The sequence below is a fragment of the Gopherus evgoodei genome, chromosome 11 (genome assembly GCF_007399415.2).
Source record: "Gopherus evgoodei ecotype Sinaloan lineage chromosome 11, rGopEvg1_v1.p, whole genome shotgun sequence".
Classification (NCBI taxonomy): domain Eukaryota; kingdom Metazoa; phylum Chordata; order Testudines; family Testudinidae; genus Gopherus; species Gopherus evgoodei.
The window spans coordinates 16895963-16919988 of record NC_044332.1 but is presented as its reverse complement, the minus strand read 5'-3'; the positions used below and the strand labels follow the sequence as shown (position 1 = coordinate 16919988).

General features: G+C 45.7%; 1 protein-coding gene and 1 pseudogene across 1 annotated transcript; both read right to left on the bottom strand.

Annotated features, from left to right (window-relative positions):
* Positions 1 to 1788: 1788 nt before the first annotated feature.
* On the bottom strand, positions 1789 to 3746 carry LOC115659625 (annotated as a pseudogene).
* A 12427-nt stretch (positions 3747 to 16173) lies between these two features.
* On the bottom strand, positions 16174 to 17411 carry LOC115659668 (gamma-crystallin B-like). The gene is made up of 3 exons (XM_030580148.1): positions 17376 to 17411; positions 16734 to 16973; positions 16174 to 16449 (listed from the first exon to the last, which is right to left on the bottom strand). Exons 1-3 carry the CDS (start codon positions 17409 to 17411, stop codon positions 16174 to 16176), a joined length of 552 nt encoding a protein of 183 aa, XP_030436008.1.
* Between the last annotated feature and the right edge of the window lie 6615 nt (positions 17412 to 24026).

Sequence of the window (24026 nt, the reverse complement as noted above, 5' to 3'; positions counted from 1 at the left end):
ATGACAGGCTCCAAGCAAGCACAGCACTTAAGCACGTGCTTAACTTTCTCTATATGACTATCTATGAACTTCAGTTAAGCACGTGCTTAAGTGCTTTGCTGGATCAGAGCCTCATGCTGTCCCACAGAGGCCATACTGATTGCTTCCAGAATGATAACAGGTTTTGGGCAGTCTGTCTAGAGATTTCTATTGAATTCATCTCCCATATGGCTGTACAACACACTGCCAACAGGCCACTGGAGATGATTCTGTCTAGCACTTTTTACTGGAGGCCTGCTACAACGCTGAGTTTCTCTCACTGACAAAGGAGTTTGTGTCTCAGATCTATGTGCAGACGCTCAGCTCGGCCTCACCTTTGGCGTCTCCATAAGGGGACTGTACTGTAGCCATGGAGGGCAGGCTAGAACTGAATGTCTCATTGCCTTTGCTCTTTTCCTCTGTATTTAATCTTGTCCCTCGCACACCTTCATAATCATATATACAGATTAATCTTTCCAGAACGGTGATCCTTCATCCCTGCTCATGAAGAGCCAAGGATCAGAATGCATCTCGCTGTATGTAACGGTCTCTTTGGATCCAAAGTCCATATGCTGCTGGTGTGGCTGGCGAGTGCTGCATGGCTCCCCCTCCACCAGCCCGGGAAATGCTCTGTATGGCTCCCCACCAAGAGAGACAAGAACAACAGCATGGGGCCCTCCCCTCCCCCAGGAATGGGAGCAAAGGCCCTCCACCATCAGGGACAATGGGGGGGTTCTTTGTCCCTCCCACCCTGAGATACAGGGGTAGAGGTTGTGGAGCTCCAAAAACTCTCCCCCAGGCTCCAGGGCATCTGCTTGGCTGGGTGGACTGGGCCTGTGGCATTTCTATTCCTGCCTCCCACAGTCTTCTGCTGGGCTGGCGCTGGTGGCTCCTGCAGTTGACATCACACTGAGGTGCATTGTTTAAATCTATTGTTTCAGGCTGGCTGCAGGCTTAGGCAGACGTCTCTGCATTGGTTCCACCCAAGTCATACTTTCAAGCTTTGCTTTACGTCCCTCTGGGCCAGAAACCTCAGCTTTGTTACAAACAGGAGGTTCCAGTGTAATCAGATAATTGCAGGAGCTGGGACCCTTGACCCAGGCCTGTAGTGCCGATGACTAGTTAATCCAACCCTGCACTGGATCGGTGCTCAGGTAACTCTCTGGCCTGAGGCTCAGACCCTGGCTTGGGGGAGAGCTGGAAAGGGACTGTGGCTGATTCCTGCCTTCAGCTGGGTGCCCAGTTCTGCCTGCTCCATGCCTGGTGGCTGAGGGGTCTCCGGCTGCTGCTCCCTAGTGAAACTTCCAGGGCCCCCTCAGCCCTAGCACCATATCTCTGGTAAGGGGGGAGGCTGGAGGACTATTATCTAGACTGTAGCTGATAGTTACAGTCCTCCCATCGCCTCTCTATGGTCCAAGTCCTGCATGTTTCACTCGATGGTTCAGATCCTACTACATGTCCTGCACACTGCATTTTGGGTAAGGTCGGCACAGCCCTGGAGGTGGTTGGGATGGAGCCTGGTGCTCCCATAATCCCTTGTGTGGCTGCCTATGCCGGAGCCCTGTGTTTGGCGTCGGGCACTTTGTGCTGGAAGTAGCTATGCAATGATGTGGGAGGGCAGGGAAAGATGAGGGACTAATTTTGGATCAGAAGATGATACTGTAGCCCAAGAACACAGGACAAGCCTCAGTGTTCCCCTTAGTACACTTACAACAGCATGCTGAGAGCACAATGGTTGCTAAAGCATTTTATTCATTGAGACCTTTTGATTCAGTAGAGATCAGTGGCACATCTCAAAGAGCCGACTCTGCCACTCATAGCGCCCCACTCGCTGAATCTCCTGTACTGCCCTGGCCTCAGCAGGTATTGGCGGCCTCTGTAATTCGGCATTTCATAAAGGATCCCGTGCCCATCCAGCACAGAACTAGAGAGCATCTCGGGGGAGCGTAGCTGGTCCATGACTTGTGGAGAGTCCTCGGTTAACTCGACCATGTTGCCTCTGTGATCCTCCTGTGATCTTTATCCTGTAGGTGCCCCTGTGCTGTGACAGAAAATGAGACAGGGTAATAGAGTGACCACAGGAGGCTGGCTGCCTGTGGTCCTTGACCCTTAAAACTGCCTCTCCTCCCCACAGGAGGGGAATCCCAGCACATCCACCCATTTGACTCAGACCTACATGAGCTGTGACTCCCATCCTTGGTGCAGGGAGCATATCAAGGGTGAGGAGGAGGGAGCCCATCCAGGTGCAAGAAGGGGCAGGGCTAGAATGTACAATGCTGGCCAATCCTCAGTAAGCACTGTGGTCTCCTAGGCTATGCCAAGTTCTGCTGGGGGCTATTTCAGGCTTCAGCTGCCCCAGAATCAAGGAGACCAAGAAGTGACTTCGTTCTAAAGCGTTACAGAAAATATTGGGGCCCCATTCTCCCCTCACATTGGTGTAACTCTGTGGGCATCAGTGAGTTACTCCTTATTTTACACCAGTGTAAGGGGAGTGGGCCCAGTGTATCTCCAAATCCCCAGAAGTTATGGAAACATTTTCCCTTCTTAACTCAAAGTATTTTGTCATTTACTGTCCATAGACTTAATCAAAGAAGAGTTGCATCCAGGCCCGGAACAGGCAGTGGAAGGTTTCCTATCCTATCCCTGGAATGTTCTCCTCAGCTATCCTGGAGGGATGACCACTATTAGGAAGAAAGTAGTTCTCATTTTCAGTACTTGATAGCTAAGCTGAAAATGATCAAATAAGAACTTTATGATCAGAACTGGCTCCAGTGTCTTTGCTGTCCCCAGCACCGGGGGAAAAAAAAAACTGCAATACACGGCAGCTCCACCGCTGCCACTTCGTCCTTCAGCAGCAATTCGGCAGCCGGTCCTTCCGTCCGAGAGGGACTGAGGGCTCCACCCCTAAAGAGCCAGACATACCACCCCTCTCCGTTGGCCGCTCCAAGCACCGACTTGTTGCACTGGTGCCTGGAGTTGCCCAAGCCACTGTCATAAGCAGAGCCAATGTTACCATTTTTGAAATTAAAAAAAAAAAAAAGAAGCAAAATCGAACTCAGAGGTGGGATCATCCGGTAGGACTTAATGGAGGTGCTGAAACCCTCAGACTTCATGTCAGGATAATCCCCCTGTTTCAGAAAGAACTGCTGTCCCTGGAAGTTGGGATGTTCATAGAGCATGAAGTAGCCACTTTCCACGTGGACGGAGTTACAGCGGCTGAGCTGACTTTGCAAATCCAGCTGGTCGCTGCTGCATTCAATGGAGCGGCCCTGGAAGTTTCTGTCCTCAAAAAGGGTGATCTAGTGTGAGAAACAAACGGCAGAGTTTTCAGTGACGTCCTATACAGTATGATTGCGTCCTGGCATTCCAATTTCTTTCCATCCAGCACACTAAGCCTGAAGTGTCTGGGCCGTACATTTTACTCATAGTGATGATAAATTGATATACTCCTGTGACTTCAGTGGAATTCATCCTCATTTACACAAGTGTAAGCGAAAGCAGAATTGGGCTCTGAGAGATTAATATGCAGGGACTAATAGAGGCAGTAGGTCACTTAGTTTTGCATTATTGATTCTCCTCTCCCACTGGTATAGATCTGGAGTAACTCCTTTGATATCAACAGACTAACTCTGATGTAAATGAGAGGAGAATCAGGTCCCTGGCTTCAGCCTGGCATACTAAACAATCCAGTCCAGATGGTTTTCTCTTACCTTTCCCATTGTAGCTGGATTCAGGCTTTTTATACCTCACAACCAATGCTAAGTGTGCACATGTTAACAAAAGTCTTTTCTCTGTTCATAGAGGCAGCTCATGACACGGGATCTCATTCACTCTTTGTACTAGTGTCCACTGGTTTTGTGTAGTTGGGAACAGGTTATATTCCGGTTGTTACCGCTGACCAGTTCTGGGCCCTGGATCTGTCAGCACAGCCATTTTTACATTGAAGACAACATAATTTAGGAGAAGAGAAAAACTTCTGTCCAAGTGACAGAGGGAACTGGATGTTGATGCCATCACAATCCTTTTGTATAATAGTTGCATTGTTATTAGTGAATGCAGAAGTGCACTGTACAATAAAGACAGCAGAGGGTTCAAACAACAAAGTAGAAAGTAAGCAGGGAGATAAAAACAGAAATGTGTATGTCAAAAATAATGTCAAAAGGGCTTAGGTAGATATCACGCATGTTTTAGCCATTCGGTAGCTTTGGGTTCAGCAGTTGTGACGGTGCTGCCCTTGGGAACCAGCTCAGGTCATTCAATCAGGGTGAACTGCGAACAGAACGGGGCAAACAAACCCCAGAATCTGGTGCATATTCCAATACTTAAGATTTACCAAGCCAGCACAAAACAACTTATATTACCTCACTGGTTACTCAGATGTCCAAACAATTCAGTTCCCTTAAAGTACCCAGCCTTAGGCCTCCACCCAGACACACGTCAGATACCATGATGATTACTGAAAATCTTATCTCATTATATAAAAGAAAAGGTTCTCCTGATCCTAAAGGACCAAGGCCCAGACCCAGGTCAAATGATAACTTAGATCTTACCCAAAACACACACTTATAGTCAATTCTTATTAACTAAGCTAAAATTTATTTAAAAAGAAAAGAGAGCGTTGTTTAAAAGGTCAATATACGTACAGACTTCAGTTCAATTTTCGAGGTTCAGAAACATAGCAGAGATGAGCTTGTAGTTGCCAAAAGTCCTTTTAGAAATAGTCCATAGGTTATAGTCCAATGTCTATATTCAGGGTGGCTCCCGTCAATGACTGGGGATCTGAATCCTTATGGCTTAAGGTTTCCCCCTCTCGAAACCCAAAGCAGATCTGAGATGAAGAAGCATTGTGTCCCAAGGTTCTTATACATTTCCAGCAGCCTTTTGGCCTGAGAAAACACTAGGTTTAACTCTTTTTCTCCCAAATATCCTGGCGATTAGCACAGGGTAATTTATCCATTAAACAGTTCAGATACAGGTTACCACAACCTTCAAAGAAACATATAGACAATAATACTATTTCACTCAAGTGTTTTCCTAAATGTTAATACTCCTTTTTTGATCAAAGCTAGAGCAATAGACAAGACTTGTTTGCTTACATCACAAGACCTGAGCAAGCAGGTCTACCCTTCTACCTCTAACAATGCAGACTTGTATTTCAAAGCTCTATTCATTTACATATCTTCCTAACCAGTTTCCGAAGTTCGGCTGTGGGTCAGGTCAGTCTGAGTTAATTAACTCTTTCTGGCCCTGTCATCTTTCAATGAGATATTATATTACACTTCTAATGTCACAGCAGTATAGAGAGTGGAATAGCCTCCTGAGAGACCAGCATGAGATGAGCAACTGTTCAGTAGGTGTGCAGCAGCTATCCCCATATGCAGCCACACAGAGCTGTTCGGAGTTCCCTACGTGTGGTCATTTGCCGCACTCCTCACCACCTCATATCTGAAATGGTTGAGCTTGTACCATGGATAGCTTGGCAGCCTGAAGCCTGGCAGTCTGAGTGACAAGAGAAATTTCTTAGAGAGAGAGGCTATGTCTAGACTACCCACCGTATCGGCGGGTTAAAATTGATTGCTCGGGGATCGATATATCACGTCTCATCTAGACGTGATATATCGATCCTCGAGCGAGCTTATATCGATTCCGGAACTCCACCAACCCCAACGGAGTTGCGGAATCGACAGGGGAAGCCACGGACATCGATCCCACGCGGTAAGGCCGGGTGAGTAATCCGATCTTAGATATTCAACTTCAGCTATGTTATTCATGTAGCTGAAGTTGCGTATCTAAGATCAATTTCCCCCTGTAGTGTAGACCAGCCCAGAGAGAGAAGCTCGTTCCCATTCTGCTTGCCACAGTGTAACATTGTCCTAGTGTTCTGTAACCTAAACCACACTGATCTTCTGCTGATGTGTCAGTGGCGAGGCACCTCCCATGTATTTTTGAAAAGTGGCAGTTGTGGTTATCGCCTGGATTGTGTCAAGGAGGTTCTTCACTGCAATGTTACAGCGTTCCCTGTTAGAAGGTGGGATGTTAGAGAGGACTGGCAGCCACCTGGTGTTTGCTGGTCTCGTAGTCCCTGTTATTCTCAGCATTTGATTCAGTTGCACATCAACTAGCTTTGACTGGGGAGAGTTTAGCCGCACAGGAGCACAGTTTTCTCCAGCTGAATAGCAGAGGGTTAGCGCAGTGCAGTGTTTGTGCATTAGCTCCTTAACCTGAGCCTGCAAGCTTATCTAAGAGGCCATTTCTGCTGCTAATTTCCTGAGCTCTCTTAGTGATGTTATCTTTATAGGTAAGTGTGTGAGCTAGAGTTCCTTGTAGGTATACTGGCTTTGTGTCATGTGCCAATCACTCTTCATTCAAGGAGATGTTGAGTTCTCATGAAGCATTGGTTTGATTGATGTGAAAGCATGACAACACAGGTTTTGACATGCTGGGCTTCAGTCCCCGCTTCCTGCAGTCACCACTGATGGCTGCATATCTTGCTCTGGTTGTCCTCAACCTTTCTGAAATCTCTGTCTCTTGAGGCGAAGTGGATGTCATCTGCACACTTGAATGGTCTTGAGATAGCTGGAGACAGATTTTTTGGAAATATGTTTGGGCAAGAACAGACCTCCTGAGGGAACCTGTTCTTCTGGCTCCTCCATATGCTCAGTTTATTTCCTTGCACTGCTTGGAACTGTCTGTTTTGAAGCATCATTTCTATAGCCATAATAATGCATCAAAGTAACATCTTTGACATCTCGACCAGCAAGCCAGTGTGCCGTCAAGTCAGGAAACACAGCCTGTCGTTTTTTTTCTTTTGGTAGAAACCCATTTTCTATATAGGTGGTAAGAGAATGAACTTGGTCATGAGTTCTCCTGCTAGGTTTGAAACCTGGCTTGTCATCACCTAGAGCCTGCTCTAATGTGAGCATGATCCTTTGTAGAATTGGTCACTCCAGAAGTTTGGAAGCACAGCTCAGAGTGATATCAGACAGCTGAAAGGCAATGGTTCTTTCCTTGTTTTGGTGTAGTTAGCATCCGAGCTTTCTGCCATAGCTTAGCCATCTTGTACTCTTGGATGACACTGGATGTGAAAATTGACTGCCATTTTATGCTCTGCTTATCAAATTTTAATGGCAATTTTGGTGGAAATCTTGTTATGGCCACATGGTTTTCCTGCTTTCATGTAGCTCAGTGCTCTCTCCACTACCTCACCGAAGAAGGGCTGGAAAAAGTCTTCCTCACTCTGAATGGGCCAGCCTCAATCAGTGCCATCCACTCTTTGCTAATTCCTTGAAGGACTCATCCCTGCCGGCTTTTGCATGCTGTTTGGGGATGCTGTACGCTGACTGATGGGTGATAGTTTGTGTTACGTTATTTGTGCTGTATAAAAGTTGGCTTCTTTTCCCATTGTATATGTTAACATTGAGCATTTCAAAGATTCTGTTTGACCTGTTCAGTTTTGTTTTGTGAGGTATTGGGGTAACACGTTATTCCCTGGGAAACTGGAATATGAAATAGTACTCTAGATACAGAAAACATTTTACATCTATAGTGGTCCATGTTCCCTCTAATTTTTTCCATCTAGGTGCAGAATAAATTTTCTAATGTGAACTGAGGAATGTGCCTATGTGTGCCACGAGTGGAAAAAAAAACCTAGATATAATACATATTTTTAAAAAGTTACCATAGGGATAATTACTCCAGCCAGGACAGGTTAGACATTTTAGAATTTACTACTCAAAGAATTAAATTTAAGTATAAGAGAAATAAAAATGATGAAATGCATAGACAAGTCAAAACACTAAAATAACACTCTGAAAGAATGAAATTACAGAGAATATATGTGCATTGTAGGAAGGACCAAGAAGTAACAACAACAATAATACGAGTATGTGTGGTAGGTGAGTGAGACAGAGACTGTGTGTGTGTGTGTGTGTGTGTGTGTGTGTGTGTGTGTGTGTGTGTGTGTGTGTGTGTGAGAGAGAGAGAAAGAGAGACTGACTCTGTGTGTGTGCTGGCTGCCAGGGAAAGCCATGCGCTGTCTCTTTGAGACACTCACTGAAAGCTCTCCTGCTCTGTCCTGTGCCCTGTTTTCCCCTCCTTTGCTCTGCGAAGATGGTGTGCAGGGGGCAGGGGAGAGAGAGAGACTGACTGCTGGGGAAATCTCAGAAATAGTGCACTGTCCCTTTAAGAAAGGCACTCATCTGACAGCCATTCACCATTCAGACGGCAGCCTCTCCCAGTCCTCCTGAGCCAGGCTGTCCCCTCTGCCCTGCTCTGTGGAGATGGGGTACCGGGGTGTGGGGAGGGGGACACCCTGACATCAGCACCCTCTTCCTTTCCCCACCTCCTGCTCTGCGCAGCCAGGAGGAAGGTCCCAGGATGGAGCAATGTGAGGGGAGGGGCACCTGAACACATGCTGCCGACTGTGCATGCTCTGCTATCAACTGGGCAGCTCTTAATTCTCTCCTGTGTGGCTGCCCAAGAGCGCAGCTTACAGGGAACACAGATTGTGGTGTAATGGTGGCTTATGGGTCCAGTAGAATGTTAGATTGAATTTATGGACTTAAAATCAAGCTCATATGGACAAGACTTGTGTTGCTGTAATGTTTGACTTTAGAGGTTTGTGCTGGTACAATTAGATTGATGTAGTTGGACTGGTGCAAATTTTCCTTGTCCAGCTAAGCCCTTAATGTCAAGTTCTGTATTGGCTTGAAGTTGGTAACCAGTTAATGCCAATTTCTTATATAGAGCTTTTCACCAATAGATCTCAAAGTGCTTCACTCTCTTTAATGTATTTATCCGCATAATACACTTGTGAGGGAGGTGTTGGAATTTTCTCCCAGACTCCTTTCCACTTGGCTTCCCAAGTTCAGCTCCAGACTTTGTCACTTAGGTATCTTTATTTGTCGTATAGCAACACTACACTTTATTGATTAGACTCAAACATGGAGTGTCAGTGGATATAGGGTATGTCACATAAGTATCCAAAGTTACACAGAAACTACTGTCTCCCTTTATATACACTTACACATTTTATTGTGTAAGCAGGGTCTGAATTAATGCTTCCCTGACAGCTATCTGGGAGGTATAGAGACTTGGGTGCTTTTATGTAAATACAGTTTGTTCCTGCTCTGCTTACATATTCAGCAAAAAGTGATCAACTTTGGCTGGTGTTGGGTACAAATCACCTTAGTACTGAATGCAGGGATAGTGAAATATGGTTACTAATGTTGTAATTATTGTAGGAATACAGGAAAGCTGGACTGTGCTTAACCTGTCCCAAATGACTGTGCTTAGCCTGTCACCCTCAATTGAAAGAGCCTCGTTAAGTCAGGGGCTTGAATGTCAGAGCCAGGTGAAAGTAAGAGGGGTGGTGACAGGTATCTCTGGCTAGGAAGCAACATACTCTCATGTATCAGAGGGGTAGCCATGTTAGTCTGGATCTGTAAAAGCAGCAAAGAATCCTGTGGCACCTTATAGACTAACAGACGTTTTAGTTTTACTCTCATGGGTCCTCTCTAGGCTGGGTTAACCATGTTCCTCTTAACTATTCAAAGAATAGAGCTAAATAGACTTTGTTAGGAGCCTTTTTGTTATGTTAAATGCCTAATCAAAGCTGGAATCACTTGAGATGGGGTAGTGTTTCTGCCTAGCCTCCAAAGAGCTAAAAATAGTGAGACTCACCTGCAGAGGGCACAGCAGAGAGGCAGGTGGCAGTAGAAGGCGACTGACAGTCAGCTGGTAGATGAGTGGAGTGGAGAGGCACAGTAAGCAGTCAGCAGGGTGACCGGCGTGAGCAGACACCTGGCCAGCCGAGAGGGGTGGTGAGCAAGTGCCCAAGCAGCAGAGCAAGTGAGAAACCTCTTTACCCCACATAGGGTGGGAGGTGAGCTCTGGGTCTGCACTGACCAAGGACAGCAACTGTGAGTGAGGTGCAGAGAAGGGTCGGGCATGTGAAAGGGACTTTTGGGTTGCTGGACCTAAGACCCTGAGCGGGAAAAGGATACTGTCCAACCTACTCATGGTTTACGTTTATGAACCCTGTTTGCGGTGTTTTCCCAAATTAAAGCCGAGTTACTTCCCTCCTTTAATTAAAAGTTTATTTTCTACACTCAGACTTTGTGCTTTTGAGTGGGGAAATACTGCCTCAGAGGCACCCGGAGGTGATGTGTAAATTTCCCAGGTTGCTGGGTGGGGGCTCAAGCTGGTTCTGTGTCCTATCAATGGAAAGGAATCCCTAGATATTGAACCCGGCCCTGGTTCTGATGGCTCCACCTGGCAGAAGGGTTACAATTGCATTTACTGCTTCATGCAACATATATATTGGGATTGGCTTGGTTACTGTGTAGGAACCAAACCCTGTACAGCATGCTCTGTTCATGTACTGTCCTGGTTCAACCGACTATTCACCTCATCTATATGTTCCCGAATTATTTTGTCCATTCCTATTTTGTTCATTGTAAATGGTTCCCTGGGAGTACCCCCTCTTATCTTAGCTAACTCAGACACTTTGTCTCTTAGCTCAATGACCCATTTACTTAGCACAAAACAGTCCATTTTTAGCCTGCTGATCGATTTATCTCCCAAATCCTGTCTTCCAAGAAATGAGCCTCCCACCATGTTCACCTCCTCTGGAACAGTCCACTAGGGTGTTTCTACTACCTGTGTAAGGCTGTCCCCAATTTCCTGTTGCTCATCTCTCAGCTGGACAATGGGAACCAATTGCTCTATTTTCCTTGGTACTAAATCAATGGTGTTAATGGACAAGGGAGGTACGGGTGCATCTGATCACCAGTGACTCCCATTTGGTATTGTCTGTCGCATTTTCTTTAATCAGCACACTTGGCTATAGGGCCTGTGTCCCAATCTGAATCAGAGAGGTGAGGGTAAAACAAAATCCATCCACGATCCCCTAGCATTGTGGTGTCCGCTCCAAAACATTGTGGGACTCTAGAACACATGCCGTGTCCCTGAGCCGTACCACCCCCTTCACTCTCTGCATTGAGTAGTCGGGCCTAGCCGTCCTGTACTGCGGTGAGGTTCAATCCTGCTGAGCGCTCCCAGAACCATCTGTGCTTGATTCTTTTACTTCAGGCTATTTATTCCCTCCCCTCCTTGTGCTGCCATCTTCACTCTGGAATAATGCTGGGTATAGGTCCCATTCTCTGTTGTACCACTACTGCTAATAATTACCAGTTGTTTAGCATTCCTTGTTCATCTAAGAATAGCAGCCAGAATTGGCACGGTTGAATGACTAATTTCATGTGGTGCCCTAGGTTGAGGGCCTTCTACCTATACAATGGTAAATTTTCTTCCCCAATATTGTTAATGCCCATGTCCACGACTGTCCAGATAAATGTGCTGTTAAATAACCTTGACCATTCCCCTTGCTTTGTTTTTTTTTTGGATTAAATGCATATTAAGTTTAGTTTTATATATGTTGCATGCAAATGCCTGAGAGATGTTATTTAATGAATTAATTATGTTATTGTATGGTAGACTTTGTGTCCTATCACTGATGCTTAATGCCTCCTGCTGCAGATTTAAAGTACTATTTTTTTCCTCCTTTTTTTTAATGGCTTCATTAAATTTATGAGTTAACAACTTCATTATAAGGGTTAACGCCATACTGTCTGCAGAATTTTATAGGGGGACCCAACTCCCCTGCCACCCAGTATAGTTGCCACTGTCTTTCTTTTGGATTTATGGTTTTTGTGTCCTTCAAATATGCCTGTCACTGGATCCTGTCATATCAAATGTGTGTCCTGATAATTTATTACTAAACTATTTTTACATGAGACTGGACAGGTAACAGGCAGTCTTTATCTTGCCAAATTTAATATGAGTGGGAGATGTATTGATCCTGTATTTCTTACCACTGTTTTATGAGCAGGGTATATACAAATACTATTGTCTGGCCACAGAGTGTTCATGGGACATAGAGGAGGAACATAATTTTCAAAGGAATCTATGCTAAAGGTACTCACTTCAGATTAGGATGAAGGGTGTTGCCTATCATTTGTTAGCCACTAAAACAGCTGGGTTTTATTTACTAATATTCCCGCTAAATATTTTAGGCCAAGTGAAGTTCAATTGTTTACCTTAGAAAACTCCCCAGACTTATTTATAAGCCATAACATCCTACCGTTCTGTTTTTTTGTGTGTGTGTGTTTGGTTGGGTTTTTTTAGTATTTTGGGGGGACATATTATGAACTCATAGATTTTAAACAATACAGTCCCATCCCTTGTTGTCCACATCTATCATTTGAACACACCTCTTGTAGTTCTTCCGCTTTAACAGCCGCTGCCTTAATGGCCAAACAGGATAACTGGTTTAGACTGGTAGGCTGATTCTGTTTTGCCCTTAAGGGTGGGGTGCAGAATATTTTCCCATTTGTTTTTATTGTACAGCTGGCATCTGGCACGTTCTTAACGGTTGTGGGAGTGTGGAATTACTGACTGTTTCTGAACCTCTGAACCATCTCCAAACCATTCACATCAGGACACGCGATGTTGTAACCCTCCACCACTGCATAGTTGCAAATTAACAAGACAAAAAGAAGAAACCATTTTGTGTTGTTTTTTTTTTTAATTGAGGTTTCTGAGAGTTGAGCTGACTTTTGTGAATCCAGCTCTTCCTTTTACTTTCCAGGACTATGAAGAATACAGAGAGGTCAGGTCAATCCTACCTGAAGCATGTACCAATTTGCCTTTGGGAAAGGCTTGCAGGGGGCCTGATCCTGGATGATGACTTTAGATCAGACATGATGCTCAGTCAGGTCTCCTTTGACATTGAACCATACCGTGGCTTTTTAAATGTCCACTTCCTTTCTTACCACCATGCTCCTCTGTATCTGCTTCTGCAAGTCCTGTACCAGGTTTCTGACAGGATCACAATAGTGTTGGAATTGGGCTAATTATATCCTTCCGCATTCTCATTAGTCTTCCCATCAGGCCTTTTTGGGGGAAAAGGCTGTGAATTTGCATCCCTCGCTCTGATGTGCATTAGTACCAGCAGTAAAGCTTCATCCTAATTGCTGCCTGTTGCAACATCTTTTATTATTATTATAATGGAGATATACCCACATCTCCTAGAACTGGAAGGGACCCTAAAAGGTCATCAAGTCCAGCCCCCTGCCTTCACTAGCAGGACCAAGTACTGATTTTGCCCCAAATCCCTAAGTGGCCCCCTCAAGGATTGAACTCACAAGCCTGGGTTTAGCAGGCCAATGCTCAAACCACTGAGCTATCCCTGCCCCCAAAGCTTGGATTTGACGATGGTCCTATTTATTCTCACAACCTGTCCTGCTGCTGCTGGCTGATGGAGAAAGGAAACCTTTTGATCTATGTCCAGCCAGGTGCACACTTCTTTGACAACAGACCCAATAAAACCACTCCCATTGCCTGAGTCAATAACCTTATTGCCCCTGCAGAACACATTGCCCACCAATTATTTCGTTCTCATTATGGCAGTCACATATTTAGTGTGGAAGGCCTCCTACTCCTAATGCGAGAAAGCATTGACAATAACTAGCTCATACTTATTACCCCTCGGTGTTAAGGACAGCTCCTCAGTATAGTCGATTTGAACCCGTTTCCATGGACCTCTCTGTGATTGTCTCAGAAAATCTTTTTTTACGTTCTTTGTTAGCTGGATTGTCTAGCGCAGATTAGACCAGCGTCAAGGTGTTCCTTCCTGTCTCCTTGCCATTGGGGCTGACACCATGTTTTTGTCAGTCTGTCTTTGGCCTCTGCCTCTTTGGAGTGACCACACACAGTGGACGTGTAAAACTATAAAAGCAGATCTTTCTGCATGTTTTGTGGTGCCATCCATACCAAAACTTTATTTAGTTTAAACATAGGAGTTCTTGCTGTATGACTAAGTTTTGACCTTGTATATTCATGTTGTGGCTGCAGGCTTGTTCCCAAAGTGGTTTGAATTTCACAAACTGTTTTTGAATGCTGTGCACCTGCCTTAGCCCTGCAGCACCGCCAACCGGAGTCGCCTGAGGTAAGCTCTGCCGGGCTGGAGCCTGCCTCTCCACTCCTGAGCCCCCTCCTGTACCCAAACTCTCTCCCGGAGCCCACACCCCCTTCTGCTCCCCAACCCCCTGCCCCAGCCTGGTGAAAGTAAGTGAGGGTGGGAGAAAGCAGGGAATGGCGTGACCCGGGGTGAGGCCTTGGAGAACGAGAAGGGCAGGGGACAAGGCCTCGGAGAAGGGACAGCGCAGGGGCAGGGATAGGGTGTTCTGCTTTGTGCTGTTAGAAAGTTGGCAACCCCAAGTGTTTGGCCAGTTTTTGTTTTTTACTTTAATTGTTGTTAAACCTCTTTTATTTATATATAACATAGTAGCTAATGCCATCTGTGTACTGAATGTCTCATTGCCTTTGCTCTGTTCATAAGAATGTATGTAAGAACAGCCCTACTGGGTCAGACCAAAGGTCCATCTAGCCAGGGCCAGCGCTTCCATTTAGGTGACCTAGGCGGTTGCCTAGGGCACCAGGATTTGGGAGGGTGGCATTTTGCCATCCTTGGCCGCAATTCGGCGGCGAGGGGGTCCTTCTGCGCTCCTAGTCTTCAGCGGCAATTCTGTGGCGAGTCCTTCACTCGTTCCGGGACCCGCTGCTGAAGTGCCCCACAGACCGGGAGCGCAGAAGGACCCCGCCTGCCGCAGAATTGCCTCCAATGACCGGTGTCGTGGAAGGACCCCCACCTAGGGCGCCAAAAACCCTGGCGCCGCTCCTGCATCTAGGCCAGTATCCTCTCTTCCGACAGTGGCTGGTGCCAGTGCCTCTGTATTTAATCGTGTCCCAGTATACACCTTGATAACCATACTTACAGGTTAGTCTTTCTACAGTGGTGACACTTCACCACTGCCCGTGAAAAGAGTCAAGGATCAGGACTCACATTACTGTGTGTTACAGTTTCTTTGGGTCCAAAGTGCCTCTGCTGCTGGTAAGGCTGGAAAGCTGTCTCCATGGCCCCCCTCCATTAGCCCGGCGAACACTCTGTAAGAGTCCCCACCAAAAAAGACAGGAACAGAAACCTGGGGCCCTCCCCTCCCACAGGAGTGGGACCAAGGGCCCTCCTCCCTCAGGGAGAACAGGGTCTTTAGTCCCTCACACCCTGAGATGAAGGGATAGAAGTAGGGTCGCTTCCAGGATTCACCCTTGAGCCTGGGTGTATCTGCTTGGATGTGTGGATTGGGCCGGGGTGCTCTTCTCTTCCGGCTTCCCACAGTCCTCTGCTGTGGCTCCTATAGTTAACCTCTCAATGAGGTGTATGGGGATGTTCAACCTTCTCTGAGCTATTGTTTCAGGCTGGCTGAAGACTTGGGCAGACGTCTCGGCATTTGTTCCACCTGGGTCATGTTTTCAAGCTTCATGCCCCCCTGGGCCAGAAACCTCAGCTTTCGTTACACCTTGGACATTCCAGTGTAATAAGATGATTCCAGGATCTGGGGCCCTTGACCCAGACCTGGACTGCCTATAGCTAGTTAATCATGCCCTGCCCTGGATTGGTGCTCAGGTAAGTCCGGCCCAAGGCTTGGCCCCTGGCTCGGGGGAGAGCTGTGACTTGCGCTACCTCTCAGCTGAGAGGAGGAAGTGGCTCATTCCTGTCATCAGCTGGGTGCCCAGCTCTGCCTGCTCCATGCCTGGTGGTTGAGGGGGCTCTGGCTGCTGCTCCCTGGAAATGCTGGCAGGGTCCCTTCAGCCCTAGCTCCAAATCTATGGCCATGGGTGGGCTGGAGGATTATGATCTAGACTACAGCTGTATGGTTACAGTCCTCTCTATGATCCAAGTCCTGCATGTTTCACACTATGGTTCAGATCCTACTACATGTCCTGCACTGCATTTTGGGTAAGGTCTGCAAAGCCACGGAGGTGCTTAGAAGGGAGTCTTGTATCCCCGTACTCCCTAGTGTGGCTGTCTATGCCTTAGCCCTGTGTCATTTGTGCTGGAAGTAGCTATGCAATGCTGGGGAGGGCAGGGAAAGATGAGGAGCAGTGTTTGGTTCAGAAGATGATATTGTAGCCCAAGAACACAGGACAAGCCTCAACATTCCCCTTAGTACACTTACAACAGCATGCTGAGAGCACAATGGTTGCTAAAGCATTTTATTCATTGAGACCCCTCCAGGCGAAAGGTGTCTTGATTCAGTAGAGATCAGTGGCACGTCTCAAAGAGCCGACTCTACCACTCATAGCGCCCCACTCGCTGAATCTCCTGTACTCCCCTGGTCTGAGCAGGTATTGGCGGCCTCTGTAATTCGGCAATTCGTAAAGGATCCAGTGCCCATCCAGCACAGAACAAGAGAGCATCTCGGGGGAGCGTAGCTGGTCCATGACTTGCGGAGCATCCTCCGTTAACTCTACCATGTTGCCTCTGTGATCTTCCTTGTCATAGATCTTTATCCTGTAGGTGCCCCTGTGCTGTGACAGAAAATGAGATAGGGTAATAGAGTGACTGCAGCAGGCTGGCTGCCTGTGGTCCTGGGCCCTGAGTCAGCTCTGTGCACTGCTCCAGTGATGCAAAGGGCATTCCTGCAATGTCCCTGCAGCCATCCTGGAGGGACTACCTCTATAAGAAAGAAAACAATTCTCATTTTCAGTCTTGGGTATCTCTGCTGAAAATGATCAAGCAAGTGCCTCATGATGGTGGTTTGGGCAATTTTGCCATTTAAAAAAAAAAGAGAGAGAAGCAAAATCAAACTCACAGATGGGATCATCCGGCAGGACTTAATGGAGGTGCTGAAACCCTCAGACTGCATGTCAGGATAATCCCCCCGTTTCACAAAGAACTGCTGTCCCTGGAAGTTGGGACGTTCATAGAGTATGAAGCAGCCACTTTCCACGCGGACGGAGTTACAGCGGCTGAGGTGACTTTGCAAATCCGGCCGGTCGCTGCTGCATTCAACGGAGCGGCCCTGGAAGTTTCTGTCCTCAAAAAGGATGATCTAGTGCAAGAAACAAATGGCAGAGTTTTCAGTAACATCCTATGCAGTGTGACTGCATCCTGGCATTCCAATTTCTCTCCATCCAGCACACTAAGCCTGAAGTGTCTGGGCCTTACATTTTAGTGACTCTGGTGATAAATTGATATACTCCTGTGACTTCAGTGGGATTGATCCTCATTTACACAAGTGTAAGCAAAAGCAGAATTGGACTAATATCCAGGGACTAATAGAGGCTGTAAGTCCCCCTAGCTCTGCATTCTTGATTCTCCTCTCCTAGTGGTATAGGCCAGGGGTAACGCCTTTGACAAAAAGAGACTAACTCTGAAGTAATTGAAAGGAGAATCAGGTCCCTGGCTTCAGACTGACATAGCAAACAATCCAGTCCAGACAGGTTTCTCTTACCTTTTCCATCGTAGCTGGATTCAGGCTGCAATCCATAACACTTCAGCCGGGCAACTGCCTTTTTATACCTCACAACCAGTGCTAGGTGTGCACATGTTAACAAAAGTCTTTTTGTTCATAGAGCCGACTCATGACTCTAGGGGATCATTTACTCTTTGTACTAGTGACCAGAGGTTTTGTGTTGTGGGGAACAGGTTTTATTCCTATTGTTACCAGTGAACAGTTCTGGGCCCTGGATCTGTCAGCTCAACCATTTTTACATTGAAGACAACATAGTTCAGGAAAAGAGAGAAACTTCTGGCTGAGTGACAGAGGGGATGTTGATGCCATCACAATCATTTTGTATAGAGTCTCTGCAGTTGCATTGTTATAAGTGGATGCACAAGTGGTACAATAAAGATGGAAGAGGGTTCAAACGACAACATAGAAAGTAGGGAGATAAAAACAGAAATGTGCACGTCAAAAAAAAATGTCAAAAGGGCTTAGGTAGACATCAGACATGTGTGAGCCCTTCAATAGCTTTGTGGTCTGCAGTATGGAGTCTGGAACATACTCACTGAGCCCCCCACTTTTTAACATAGGTGTAGTTTCAGAGGGCAGGTGACGATGTTGCTAGTCTAGCTACAGAAACAGTTTTCCAGCTATTGTGGAGTAACTTTTCTTTTATAATGTTGGCTCACGGGTGCAGCATAATATTGGATTGAACCTATGTACTTAGATCCTGTCTATATGGAGTTGTTTTTGCACTGTTGAGTGTGTTTGATTTAGAGGTTTGTGCTGGTACAATTGATGTAGTTGGACTGGTGCAAATTTTCCTCATCTACATAAGTCTGTAATGTCAAGTTCTGATTTGATTTGATTGAAATGCCAATTTCTTACATAAAGATTTTCCTCAATAGAGCGCAAAGTGCTTCACCGTCTTTAAAGTATTTATTCTCAAAAGACCCTTGTATGGTAGATGGTGTGATTTTTCTCTGAGACCTCTTTCCACTCTTCTTCACAACAACTCAGTTCAACTCCAGGCTTTGTCATTCAGTTATCTTTATTTGGCATGCAGCAACACTTCACTGAGTTGATGAAATTCAAATGTGAGGTGGTGGTGAATGTAGTGTTACAGTCTGTACCCCCATTTGTACTCCTTTTATTGGACCATGATAAAATTCATACAAAGCATGCCTTGTAAGGTATCATTCAAAAACTCATAATTTCCTGATCATCACTGTCCTAGTAAAATGTGTGGCAGCATTGTATATAAAGTTTTAAGATTCTTCTGTGTTCTGTTCAGGGGAGGCTATATGTATTTTGCCACCCCAAGTATGGCAGTCAGGCAGCTTTCAGCGGCACACCTGCAGGAGGTCTGCTGGTAACGTGGATTTGGCGTACCCGCTTCCAAATTGCCGCTGAAGCCACGGGACCGGCGGACCTCTCACAGGCATGCCGCCGAAGGCAGCCTGACTGCTGTCCTCACGGCGACTGGCAGGCTGCCCCCTGCGGCTTGCCACCCCAGGCACACACTTTGTGCCCTGGTGCCTGGAGTCGCCCCTAGCTATGTTAGTAAGAGCAGCCACAAACCACTTCTTCAGAGACAAAAGCCAAATGGACACCTCAGCCAGGTGTCAACAAGATCAAATGGACAATTACCTGCTTAAGTGGCCATTCTTTGGCAGGAAAGAGGGTGTGAGTGAAAATCTATATTTTGACAAATGAAGAGCTTGATGTTCCCATCCAAACAGCCTTTGTCTCCTGGACTTCAGCTGGAGATGGAGAGCTAACTATAAAAGGGGGGTGAACAGACACCCCAAAATACTTCTCACTTTCTCTCTGCTCACAGCATCAACAAGACCTGAAGGACAAGGAAAGTAATACTGGACTGAGGCAGGGGTCCAGCCTGAAAAGGAATGCAGCCAGTAAGACTGCTAAAGTTTGTAGTGAGAGAGACCTTTGCTTTGAATTCATTTAGTTTATTAAGTTTTTCTTTTTATTTCTTTGTAACCAGTTCTGACTTTTATGCCTCCTTATTTGTAATCACTTAAAATCTATCTTTCTGTAGTTAATAAACTTGTTATATTGTTTTATCTAAACCAGAGTGTTTGCACTGAAATGTTTGGGAAACTCCATTTGAGATAAGAGGATTTGTGCTGTGATGGGGCAAGGCCAGATGGCTACAGTAAAGTACTGAGGAACAGGTATGTTAGCCCCAGGCGAAACAAATCCCTAGGACCATGGTAACCAAGTGGCAGTTGCTCCAGGTTAATCAAGGCACCTGGGGCCAATTAAGATCTTTCTAAAAGGCAGTGGAGATAGCTACATTGATTAGAACACCTGCAGCCAATCAAGGCAGGCTAATCAGGGCACCTGGGTTTAAAAAGGAGCTCACTCCAGTCAGGTGGGGAGGAGCCAGAGGAGAGGAAGAGCATGTGAGGAGCTGGGAGCAAAAGGTGCAAGGAGCTGAGACTGAGAGGGTGTGCTACTGGAGGATTGAGGAATTATCAGACAATCAAGCATTATCAGACACCAGGAGGAAGGTCCTGTGGTGAGGATAAAGAAGGTGTTTGGAGGAGGCCATGGGGAAGTAGCCCAGGGAGTTGTAGCTGTCATGCAGCTGTTACAGGAGGCACTATAGACAGCTGCAATCCACAGGGCTCTGGGCTGGAACCCGGAGTAGAGGGCGGGCCCGGGTTCCCCCCAAACCTCACAACTCCTGATCAGACATAGGAGGTGTTGACCCAGACTGTGGGTTCCACCAGAGAGGAAGATCACTGAGGTGAGCAAATCTGCCAATAGGCACAGGATCCACCAAGGTTAAGGAGGAACTTTGTCACAATGCATATACTTGTCTATTAATAAAATGATGGACTTTATATGAGCTTGTATTGTCCAGGAGGGTGCTGAGTACAAGACACAAATTTCTGGGGGAAAGTCTTGGTTCAGGAGTTTGCTGGTGTTGCCCTGCAGTGTAATTGAATGTCTGGATGTAGCACTCATGTAGTATAACTGGGGCTAATTTATATGCTGCACCTGTGTATGGGCAGACCAGGAGTGGTTCCTTTCACAGTGAAAAGAACAGGAGCACTCGTGGCATCTTAGAAGCAGAGTAAAAAGCACCCTAGGTTGGAGAACTGAGGGGACACATCTGTTCAACAGTCCAGATTGTACCCTGGGTAAGGTCACATTAGGGCACATGACATATCTATCAAAAGATGCACAGAAACTCTTTCCCTTTATAAACATTTACATATTTTACTTCATTTTCTATATGTTGCATCACATATGCTGGCAGTGTCTCACTTACTTTGTAGGAGTCAATCCCCTAGAGCTTGCTCTGTCCATATTTGACCTACTCTTTACTTCATGTTTTCATTCCCGACTTATTGTGTCCATTATTATTTTGTTCATAGTAAATGGTTCTCTGGGTGTTCCCGCTCCTAGCTAGTTGAGAAACTTTGTCTCTTAGCTTATAGACCCATTTACTTTTCTTAGCACAAAACATTCCATTTTTAGCCAGCTGATCTATTTACCTCCTGAGTCCTTTCTTCCAAAAGACTTCAGAGGAGCCAGGTCAATCCTATGTTAAGCGCAGACTGTACCACTCTGCTTTTGGGAAAGGCTGGCATGGAGCATGATCCCAGATGATCACTTTAGATCCTGCTGGATGTTCAGTTATGTCTCCTTTGGCATTGAATCATGCCTTGGTTTTTTATACTTCCGCTTCCTTTCTTACCGCCACACTACTGTGTATCTCCAAAATCTGCATCTGCAAGTCCTGTACCAGGCTTCTGACAGGGCCACTATAGCTAAATGGGCTGGAATTGGGTTAATTATATCCCTCCACACTCTCACTGGTCTTCCCATCCAGGCATCATTGGGGGGAAAATCTTGTGGATTTGCATTCTGTACCTGTGATGCACATTAATACTGGTGGTAACGCTTCATTCCAATTGCTGCCTGTTGAATTCACCTCCGTTTTTTAGCTTGGATTTGATGGTCCTATTTATTTGCTCAACCTTTCCTGCTGTGGCTGACTGACAGGGAAAGGGAACCTTCTGATCTCCATCCAGACAGCTGCACACTTCTTTGACCCTACAAATCCGCTCCCATTGTCTGAGTCAATAACCTTAGGCTCCCCATCTGCAGAACATATTGCTAATCAATTATTTCACTCTTGTTAGGGAAGTCACATATTTAGTGTGGAAACCCTCCTCCTCCAGGTGTGAGAAAGTATTTACATCAACTAACACATACTTGTTACCAGATAAGGACAACTCCCCAGTATAGTCTATTAGAATTCGTTTCCATGGACCTCTCAGTGCCTGTCTCAGAAGAGCTTTTTTTGTTAGCTGGATTGTGTCTGGCACAGACTAGGGAAGTATCAAGGTGTTCCTTCAAGTCTCTTTCTTATTGGGGCCACCACCATATTTTTGATATTCTGTCTTTGGCCTCTGTGTCTTTGGAGTGATCACCACTTGCACATTTGTGTTTTGGCTGCAGGCTTGCTCCCAAAGTTGCTTTAACTTCACATCCTGTTGTTAAAGCGGAGTGGGCTACAAAGCATTCATCTTATTGTGATAGTTGCTGGCCTCAGTTGAAAACTGCTACATGGATACCTTTCAAAGTAGTCTACCATGGCCAGTGTAGTTCTGCAACTGTTGCATTTCTGCCTGCTAAATTGGCTGTCTTATTTTTGTTGTTAAATAGGTTCCCTTTTGTGCGTGTGTGCACACATAGGTGTCTGAATTTTAACCATGTCTGTTTGGGCCAAAATCACTCAGGAAAAAAAGCTACTAGTAGTTTCCCTGGGATCTATTTTTGAATATGGATAGTGACCTCTTTAATTTTTTTGATTAAATAAATACTACCAGGAATTGTGTAATGATGGGAGACTAACTTCCCCGATATAGATTGGATGACAAGCGCTAATAATAATAGTAGGGTCCAGATTTTCCTGGTTGGATAGTGGACAGATTACTTCACCCAAGAGGTGATGCCATTTTAGATTTGATGTTGGGGAGTAGTGAGGACCTCATAGAAGAACTGGTATAGGAGACAACCTTGGTTCGAGTGACCATGAGCTAATTCAGTTTAAAATAATAAACAAAAATAGATCTGCAATGAGGGTCCTTGATTTCAAAAGGGAAAACTTTAAAAAATGAAGAAAATTAGTTAGAGAAGTGGACTGGAATGTAGCACTGAAGGAAGTGAAAGTGGAGGAGGCTTGGAATTACTTGACATTAAAGTTGAAAAAATTATCTGAAACCTGTATCCCAAGCAAAAATTGTAGGAAAGGGTAGATGAGCAATCCTCTCAAACAGATGATTAACAGAGAGCAGAAATCCTACAAGGAATGGAAGATGGGATACATCAGCAAGGGAAGCTATTTTTTGGAGGTCAGAGATTGTAGGGATAAAGCGAGACCTGCCAAAAACCAAGCAGAGTTTAACACTGCAAAGGAAATTAAAACCAATCGTTAATGGTTTTACTGCCATATAAATAAAAACAAAACAAGGTAAGAAGTGGAACTGCTAAACACTGAGGATGGGGTGGAGATTAAAGATAATGTAGGCATGGCCCAACACCTAAAGAAACACTTTGCCTTAATGTTTAATAAGGCTAATGAGGAGTTTAGGAGTAGTGGGAGGGTGGAAGTCAAACTCAAACAGCTAAACTGGGGGGCCCGAATAATTTCTATCCAAGAATATTAAAGAAACTGGTACACAAAATTGAAACCCAATAGCTAGGATTTTTAATGAATCTTTAAACTGAGGAGTCGTACTCACTAACTGGATAATTGCTAATATAGCTCCTGTATTTAAGAAAAGGGGGAGGATTTCCTTCTTTGAGAAGATAATTGATTTTAGATCTACTGCATTTCATTTGTCTCAAATCTATCTGCTTTAATTTACCTGGGTTTCAGTAAGGCTTCTGATATAATTTCACATGGAAAATTATTAGTTAAGTTGGAGAAGATGGAGATTAATATGAGACTTGAAAGGTGGATAAGGAGCTGGTTAAAGGGAAGACTACAGTGGGACATACTGAAAGGCAAACTATCAGGCTGGAGTGAGGTTACTAGTGGAGGTCTTCAGGGAAGACAGTTTTGCTGACATGCAAGTTTTCTTTTTAAAGATTAGATGCTGGGTGCTAGAGGGGCAAATTGGGAGGTAGCACAGGATTGTGGGAAATGTCCTCCAGATAGCTGGTCTGGAGGGAGCCTCATAACTTGGAGGGGGTGACTGTGGTGCCCTAGCCAGAGGGCTGAGTCATGATATCATAAAGGGTCGCTCCCAGGACTTGCGTTGAGCCTGGGTATAGCTGTTTGGGTGAGTGGACTGGGCCAGTGGTGCTCTTCTCTTCCTGCCTCCCACAGTCCTCTGCTGGGCTGGTGTAGGTGGGTCCTGCAGTTAATCCCACATTGAGGTGCATGGGGCTGTTCAGCCCTCTCAGAACTATTGTTTCAGGCTGGCTGCAGACTTGGGCAGATGTCTCTCAATTGGTTCCACCAGGGACATATGTTTAAGCTTTGCTTCACCCCCACCCCCCGGGACACACACTTCAGCTTTCGTTACACACTCTAAGTGCCAATGTAATCTGATGATTCCACAATCTGGGGCCCTTGACCCAGGCCTGTGGTGCCTATGGCTAGTTAATTCTGCC

Coding starts and splice junctions, on each gene's coding strand:
- LOC115659668 (XM_030580148.1), bottom strand. CDS start 17,411: ATGGATTGCAGCCTGAATCCAGCTACGATGGAAAAG. Junction 16,974..17,375: donor ATCCAGCTACGATGGAAAAG/GTAAGAGAAACC, acceptor TTCTTGCACTAG/ATCATCCTTTTTGAGGACAG. Junction 16,450..16,733: donor CCTGCCGGATGATCCCATCT/GTGAGTTTGATT, acceptor TTTCTGTCACAG/CACAGGGGCACCTACAGGAT.